This window comes from Nannobrachium achirus (genome assembly GCF_963921795.1).
Source record: "Nannobrachium achirus genome assembly, chromosome: 18".
NCBI classification, from domain to species: Eukaryota; Metazoa; Chordata; class Actinopteri; order Myctophiformes; family Myctophidae; genus Nannobrachium; species Nannobrachium achirus.
In genome coordinates this window covers 17,519,372-17,528,684 of record NC_137825.1, presented here as the reverse complement: position 1 = coordinate 17,528,684, position 9,313 = coordinate 17,519,372, and the positions used below count along the sequence as shown (strand labels likewise).

The following is a 9,313-nucleotide window of genomic DNA, read 5'->3' as shown; positions in this document are numbered from 1 at the left end:
ATACATGGGCAACTGGCGGCCCGGGGGCCACATGCGGACCCCCAACGGACGCCACCTTCACTTAATGCGGCCCGCAGGTTAATATCGGAATACTGATATATTATTGGTTTCAGCTGTTCCAATTCCAATTCCTTCAGTCTATATTAGTGGCTTAATGACTAGTAGTACTAAAATGTTATTATTATTTTTTATGTTCAACATATTTGTATTTGAGTTTATAAAGTTAACATGAGTATAACTAAATGCATTTGAAATTAAATCAAAATGTCACATCTCAGGATTCCAATTAAACAATTATTCAAGATTGTAGAGCCTCCTATAGGTTCTACTGAGGGGCAACTGGGTACTCGTTTAAGTCAGACGCGTGCATACATAAATGCAATGTCCAGAGTGAAGATGTATCGTTGGATATGTCAATCCTTTTATTAACACGTTCTTATAAATTCACTTGATGTCATATAGTAGTACATTGAATGCCGCCAGCCAACACGGCTATCATGGACACGGTCGAAAACTGTGTGGCTTTCCCCATTGCACACCTGCCCACAATCACCCACAGACAGGTATAAGTGGGCAACCACCCACCCCCCGTGGTGGTTGTCATCGTGAGTAACAGTGCCAATCCCTGTGATTGACATGATGTCATAATCATTACCATGGTCACACCAATAATTCTAAATAAATCAAAACAAAATAAACCAAAAGGCCAATTTGGCTCCAACAAAGATTACAATTCAAAATAAGAAGCAAACATAGCAGATATACAAGCTCAAAACCTGTTGCAGCTATTTTTGCTTCTTTGTATGCAATACTAGAAGCAATATTCAATGTGGCCCTCTGGAGTGAAGGTGTAAATATAGTGGCCCTCTCCATCATCAAAGTTGCCCACCCATGAGCTAGGGCAATGGTTCTCAAACTCTTTGGGCTTCAGTAACCCCTTTTCCTTATAATCCAAGTAGGCCTACCCCCTTTAACCGACAACAACATTTTGACTAGAAAATACCGACATCAGAAGTCCACTTAAGTAGCCTGTTTTTTTTTTTATACAATGACAGTAAAAGACTCCCTAAATCGGGAGATAAGTGACCGTCAGATTTGGTTAAAAGATTTACAGTAAAATGTTTCCATTTTCCATTTTCCCTCAAGTATCCCCTGTAGTACCTCTGCGTACCCCTAGGGGTACACGTACCCCCATTTGAGAAACACTGAGCTAGGGCATGCAGGCTGGGATCTCATCTCATTCATTTCAGTGTCCTCCAAAAGATCTTGTGAAACAAACCCATATAGATTATTATTAGGCTCTATTGGCCGATAAAATGCATGCCTATACATTTGCAACAGTTACTTTGAAGTCCAAGAGTCAATTATGTAAGCAACGTGTTATTACATCAGACTCTTGGATTACATAATTCTGGATAATCGGACTTCAAAAGCAAGGTCTCAAGACAGCAGTGGAGCGTAGCTGCTCCTTTAAAGAGCCCCGGCGTGTCATTGGACTGCAGCAGGTGACGTCATTCACGGGGCTCCCCATTGAAGTGGGAGGAGGCTGCTGCGTGTTCCACTTGATCGATTAGAGAGAGAGAGAGAGAGAGAGAGAGAGAGAGAGAGAGAGAGAGAGAGAGAGAATAGAGGGAGGGAAAGAGGAGAGAGAGAGAGAGATAGAGGGAGGGAGAGAGAGAGACAGAGAGGAGAGAGAGAGCGGATAGAGGGAGAGAGAGAGAGAGAGAGAGAGAGAGAGAGAGAGAGAGAGGGAGGATAGAGAGAGAGAGAGAGAGAGAGAGAGAGAGAGAGAGAGAGAGAGAGAGAGAGAGAGAGAGAGAGAGAGAGAGAGACACCAGCGTCGCATCACGGCAGAGAGCAGCAGGACAAGTGGAGGAGGTTGCGGTAGAGCCCGCCGGCCGGCCGGTGGACCAACAACACAATCATCATTTGGTAGGTTTTTAACTTATTTTGCTATTTTATGTTAAAACAATCAGTGATCTTCAACCTTTTTTTAATTTCAGGGAACCGTTTGATATGCTATGCATGAGCCCACGGTCCACGTACGGACCCCCCCAGTAACCCATTTGATACGATGATCTGTGCGGGACCCCCAATTTAGGCTACACTGCAAAAGAATGCTCCGTGTTAATTTTACTCTTGAGAGAGGCCGATCAGTGCTAGTGTGCTACAAAGTGGTCTTTGGTTCCATTTAGGCACTCATGCAGAGTTACAGAGCCGTATTATTTTGGACCGGTAGCAGTCCGAAACCGACCGTTGAGAAAGAGCGTTTTTTTTTTCTTTCGCTGCATGATGAGTCCTGTGTGTGATTTGACATTTGCAGGGCAAATTGTTGCTTTTTGATCTCTGCTGCACACGCACGCACGCACACACACGCACGCGCGCACGCACGCACACACACACACACACACACACACACACACACACACACACACACACACACACACACCAAAATATATCAATAAAACAGCCTATAGCCTATACATGAAACATGAAAGCCTGATCAATCAATGACCCAGTGGAGGAGAGCTGATCGCTGAGCCTGCACGTGAGGAGGAGGACATGCAGTGCATGTCAAGGGTAATCGCTTCTCCTGCATGGCTGCGAGGGAAAAGGAGAGTTTAAATTTAGAAGGCTCTGCTCTGTAAATATAAATGTTTCTATTAATAAAGCTGCACGCACACATGCACGCACGCACGCGCACACACACACACACACACACACACACACACACACACACACACACACACACACACACACACACACACACACAGAGCGCTGTTGTTGTTGGTGGCACTGGCACTATAGTGGCAGGCACAAACAACAAGAGTGTCGTTTTTGTCATAATGCGTTGGAGGAGGAGTGTGTCGGGGTATGTGATGTGACAGATTGTACCCAGAGAGCACCACTAGAACATGCCACTGTGTTGTCCCACCGAGCTGCGGCGCAATAACATGTCCATAGGATATTATTGTTAGTCACCAGTGCTGTGCTGTGCACAGAAACACGACCATCGAGTAGACCTACATTTCTGCGTTTGGTCGGGCAAATTAGCCTGTCGATTTTATGTTTTTTTGGCAATTAATTATTTAGTAGCCTACTTTAAAGTTGCACTTTGTGAAAGTGGCTGTTTCACGATGTAATAGCCCTGACTAAACGCTGCATTGTGCTGATTAGCATAATTCAAAGAGCCGACAATAACATGTTTACATGTGGTCAGCCTTTATGTTATTAATGTTGTAGCCTATTAATGTACACTCATGTAACTGAGGTCCGTTGGGTTGTATTTTGTATAGCTCGCATCAGTCAGATAAAGTTAAATCAACAATGGAGAATTGCAGGGGGCGTCCAGACAGTGAGCTATGTGTTGTGTACTGTGCCTGTGTGCCATATACAGTATATGGGTGTGTTCACTGTACTGCTCTCTGTTGGTCTACTTATGGTCAGGGGCGTCACAAGGGGGGGGGAGTGGGACTGAGTTACTAGGGCCCAAGGCGAGGGGCCTTAATTATTTTATACTTATCATATCTGCTAAAAATAGCAGATATGACCTGCTATTTGTTAAAAGTCGTAAAGTGCAAATTTTTGAATATAATATGTATTTTTTAAGCGAACATTTGTAACTCAAATTTAGCTTCTGGGGGGGAGGGTCCCTGGAAGTAAATATTTTGAGATGGGGGTCCGTGGCCAAATACATAGGGGCCGGGGGTCCTTCACATGAAAAAGTTTGAGCACCACTGACAGAAACATAGGTTTTTCAAATACGTTTTCACGCTCGCAGCGTGGCACTCTGTGCCGCGCTGTGAGCTTGTATATCTGCTATTTCTCAATAGTTAAAGCACAGAATAATGTGTAATAATGCGCTCCCAGTCTAAATGGGTTAAACCCCCCCTCCCCCTATGAAGAACATTCATGGGGGGGCCCGCAGTCAATCCTTGTACCCATGGGGCCCAGAAGAATTTGGTGCGACACCCCTGGAGCCATATACAGTATAATGGGTGTGTTCACTGTATACGCTCTCTGCTGGTCCACTTATGGTCAAGACACGCAGTGATGTAACAGCCCTGCCCTCTTTCCTCATGCACTCAAGTTACAGCAAGTCTACTGCAGCCTGCCTGCAACACACACTGGACTCCTTGTCCCTGAAACCTATCTCCTTATGTCAATATGGCAGCGTTCCAGATCTGTGTGTGTGTGTGTGTGTGTGTGTGTGTGTGTGTGTGTGTGTGTGTGTGTGTGTATGTGTGTGTGTGTGTGTGTGCGCATGCTGGGCTTGCTTTACTGCTTAAACATTTATCAGTGGAGCAAGAAGTAGCCCTATATACTCAGATTTCTTAAAGTAACAATACCACAGCGTAAAACATTGCTTGGCTACTTTGTTCAAGTAATAGACCTATCAAAATGTTATAAAGTCAAAGTAGACAATATAAGGTAAAAGTAGCCTACTCCTTATACAAAATGCTAATTTCAGAATCAATGTTATTGGACAATAACTGATTATTAGCTACTTAATCCCTATCTTTATTCAAAAACAGCCAATCTACATGCTCAAAACGCAAGTATTACAATGTGCCCAAAACTTGTATATCTGCTTTATTATTATTTCTGATTAATCTGAAAAGTAACTTGTAACTATAAAGCTGTGGGAGATAATTGTAGAGGAGTAAAAAGTACAATATTTGCCTCTGAAAGTGGAGTAGAACATGCAACAAATTATCAGAAATGGAAAGTCTATATGGTACTTATGTACAGTAGTAAAACGTTACTTTCCACCACTGTTGGTGGCAGATAGTTGGAGTGTAGTGTATTGTTGCCTATGATAAAAGGTGTGTTGATACAAAGATTCTTCAAGTTCTTCAAGACTAGTTTTGTCAACATGTGCATGGGTTTCTTTGTGGTCGTTTGCTTGCATGTTCCGTCTGCTGCAACTTCCTGCTGCTAAATATTTATCCCTTCCTTTCATCGTGTAAACATAGTACTGTTCCTTTAACTTCATTATCACTACAAGACATGGATTATGGACTTTTTGTCTGTGTTTCATTGATGTGACCGTTCTCTGAACTGAACGCACTTCATGAACTTTTAACACCCACAGCTTGCACTATACTAGAACCATTCTAGCAGGGTTCATGTTTTATCACCGTGGCAAATTTGGTGGCATGCGTTTCTGGAAAATTAAAGTTTGGCTGTTGGGTTTTGTTAGCTGGAGTGAGCGACTGAGCATTGATGAAATAACACATCACTGCCAACCATTTTATTGTCACCTCACATTTTTACAGGCGTAGAGAAGTGGGTGAAATTTGTCTTTTTTTTTTTTTACTTAATTTTTATTTTGTCACATGCACACACATTTACAGGGTCAACATGCTACATAATTTTCATCATCATATTACAGTCAATTTTAATCCTCCGTGGTGTCATTCTTCTGGGTCATGTAGGCCTATTCAGTCCATTTCTCCCATTTTTTAAGAAACAACCCTTCTTGTAGCCCGAGTCTATGTGTAAATCTCCATATTACATACATTTCTTCCACAATGCACAGCCACTGGGAGTCTACTAGTAGCACCTTGACCAGATACATGTCGTCTCCATGTGTTTTCCTGCGTCAAGTTTCCTAAATATAGTACCACACTTGTCTTTGGTATTTCATATTTTCAATATCTCTTTTATTACTTACCATACTTCATCCCAATATTTGGACATTTTTGGACAGTTCCAAAATATATGTTCGTGGCCAGCGTCCATGTTTCCACACAGTCTCCAGCATGGTTGTTTCTCTGCTGCGACTTTTCTTCTGATCTTTGGAGTTATAAAGTATCTCAATAGCGTTCTTCCAGCAAAACTCCCTCCACTCCACACTCTATCTAGAGCTTGTGGCCGTGCATTGTAGCTCCATCACTTTTAATGTTTTTCTTTTTTTGTTTTTTTCAGAAAGGGAGAAGGCGGAGGGGGGGACAGGGGAGGGAGAGCAGGGAGAAAGATAAAGCATGTCAAAGAGAACATTCTAATTTTAGATATCTTTTTAATCTTGTCTGAATTATTAATAGTCTATTGTATCTGCCGTTTTTAAACAGTTATTACATACCACATGTTTGGTTAACAAATAAATGTAACTTATTGTACTGTCACTTGTGAGAGCCCTTCCTGTGTCATGTAAGCTCTGTGGACTAAAAAGAGACTGTCTCCATCATGGGCACATCTTAGTTAATTGGACTTTCATGAGTATATAGGGAGTGGCGTGTTATCAGTTTAGTTTGCTGGTTTATTGACTTCTGTTGTTCTGCCCTGTTCTGTGTGGGTGTTCCTGCTTGAGTTCCTGTTTTTGCCTGCTGTAAAAGTATTTCTAAGTTTGACTTTTGGCCCGTGAGCAGTGTGAGGTGTACCTTAGTTTTTCATCAGTAAGAGTTTTCAGTTTGCCAGCTGCTTTTCTGTTAGTGTTTTCAGAGTTTTGGGTCCTACTATGTATCCCCACCTCACCGGGTGTGAACAGCGAAATTGAATACTGCACGAAAACAAGTTATTTCCCAATTGTATCCTATATCATTGCTGTCAGGTGGAGACCTTGTACAAAACCATTCTTTTTGCCAGACCCATGAAATGGGTAGGCCTACATAAGCAAATGTCGGTCTGTCCGGGTTTTCTATATAAAGGGTATATATGATGATGACATGATGATGACATGCCTACAAAAGGCATGATGTCATAAATGATGATGACAGACAGGGGGTCTGGCACAACCAGGTTGACCTGGTCTAGTTTTTATATAATTAAATAAAAAATGTCAAATAGTGAAAATAGCCAATGAGCCGATGAGCCCATGTACCATGCATGCCATATACAGACATATATTGATGACATCAGGGATTTCCATATATTGGCATAAAAGGACAGACAGACAGATACAGAGATTTCCATAAATGGGCATGAAAGAAACACAGACAGACAGATACAGAGAGGTCCATATACAGTATGGGCACAAAGGGGACACGTAAGAGATTGCTCTGTGGTGTATTGGTGAAAAAGAATGAGAGTTTTTTATTACCTTGTGACCCAGTCCGAAGATGTTACAGATGATGCAAGTCTGACATGGTTAGTATGATGCGGTATAAACGCTTGTACATAATTGGTTGGTTGCCCACACCAGGCATATAACCAGTGCTTACGTAAAGTGTACTTATCCTATTGAACGCTGCAATCTGTACGGTTCATGCCCTACCAGGGATATGCCCACTGCGTGAGCGTTAACATTTCTAGTGTTATATAACGAGGGCCCATTTGTGAAGGCGAAATATTTAGATTTTCATAATGCAATACTTCTCAAGGTAAAACAAGATCTGCTCTTTTATTTCCCTCAACACCAATTTTCTGCATAGAAGATAGCCGATCTGCGACGTCACACATTCTTTACCTCTTTGTAAAGTATGCCTAATGTTTTATTCACACACAAAAGTTATGGATTGCAGCATTAACAAAACTGAGATAACTGCACAAAGCTGAGATAAAAAATTGCTGACAAAAGTCTTCCATTCCGTGTCTCCTCTTCTCCCCAGCACTCCGCCATCGTGTTGATATCACGCGCCAAGAGCCATGGCCTCCCCTTCCAACCTCAACAACGGCACACCCGCGCCGTCGCAACCTGGTCGCTTCCTGGTCCTGTTCGACTTCGACGAGACCATCATCAACGAGAACAGCGACGACGCGGTGGTGAGCGCCGCGCCGGGCCAACGGCTCCCCGACTGGCTGAGGGACTCGTACCGCGAGGGCCACTACAACGAGCACATGCAGCGGGTGCTGGCCTACATGGCGGAGCAGGGCGTGTTCGAGGGCGCCATCCGCCAGGCGGTGGAGAGGATACCGCCCACGCCGGGCCTGCCAGCTCTGTTCCAGTACCTCCACAGCCACCAGAAGGACTTTGAGCTGGTGGTGGTCTCTGACGCCAACGTGTACTTCATCGAGACGTGGCTGGAGCGAGCGGGGGCGCTCCACCTCTTCCGCAGGGTCTTCAGCAACCCGGCGAGCTTCGACGCTGACGGGCGCCTCGTCCTGCTGCCCTTCCACTCCCACTCGTGCTCGCGCTGCCCGGAGAACATGTGCAAGCAGGTCATCCTGAGGGAGTACCTGGTCCGGCGGCAGCACGAGCGAGGCGGCACGCCCTTCCAGAGGGTGTTCTACGTCGGCGACGGCGCCAACGACATCTGCCCCTCGCTGGCCCTGGGCCCCGGGGACACGGCGTTCCCCAGGAGGGGCTTCCCCATGCACAGGCTCCTGGAGGAGCTGACACAGAGCCCCGCCGCCAACTTCAAGGCCAACGTTGTGCCTTGGGCGAGCGGAGAGGATGTGGTGGACTGTCTGAAGAAACTCACGGAGGAGAGATGAGACGTGTGTATGTGTGACTGTGTGTGTGTGTGTGTGTGTGTGTGTGTGTGTGTGTGTGTGTGTGTGTGTGTGTGTGTGTGTGTGTGTGCGTGCGTGTGCGTGTGCGTGTGCATGAGACAGGGAGAAAAAACATACAGTGCAAAGCCAGTGGTGCACCAAGTGTTGCACGTCCGCTTTGTGCTGAAGCACCGTGATGGACTTTATTAACCAAAGTTATGTGACACAGTGTAATCTTTTAACATACTTGATGTGCTCCCGTCCAGAGCCAACTCAGGTGTGCCTTGAGAATGTACTTGAGATTCTAGCTTCATCATCAAATGCAGTCAGTTGATCAATATAATCATGCATCCTACGCCTCAAAATGATATTGAACGTTCCGTGGCCAACGATTTCTGGCTAGTCTGTGTTTGTAATATTTCTTTGCAGTCAATAATTAGGCGGGCCATATGACTTGAACAAGTGGGCAGGTGGACATTTTTACAAAGAACAAAACAGGGCTTAAGTGATGTTTTAATTTATTAGAGGGTATTTATTTCTGTTGTGTTATGCAACAGAATTAGGAGAGGGCAGAGAGAGGTCATGGTTAGTGACAGTGATTATGTGGCACACTCGTTGACTTCTGGTTGAGCCAGTTAATCCAGTTAATCCCAGACATTGGTTTTGACATGTCATGTTCAGCAGGTGGCAGTGTTGTCGTGTTGACTGAAATGAAAGTGACTGCTTTACATTCTCCACGTGGGTCTTTCTTTTAACATAACGTCAAAAAACAACAGGTCACTCGATGAGAAAAGAAGAAGAAATCTGTCATTTTCTCAAGCGATGTCTGAGACAAAAGATCACACACGCGCACACACACACACACACACACACACACACACACACACACACACACACACACACACACACACACACACACACACACACACACACACACACA

General features: G+C 44.4%; 1 protein-coding gene across 1 annotated transcript; it reads left to right on the top strand.

Annotated features, from left to right (window-relative positions):
• Positions 1–7,587: 7,587 nt before the first annotated feature.
• LOC308303396 (putative phosphatase phospho1) lies at positions 7,588–8,376 on the top strand (the record flags this gene model as incomplete). The annotated part of the gene is made up of 1 exon (XM_080747756.1): positions 7,588–8,376. One exon carries the CDS (start codon positions 7,588–7,590, stop codon positions 8,374–8,376), a length of 789 nt encoding a protein of 262 aa, XP_080603882.1.
• Between the last annotated feature and the right edge of the window lie 937 nt (positions 8,377–9,313).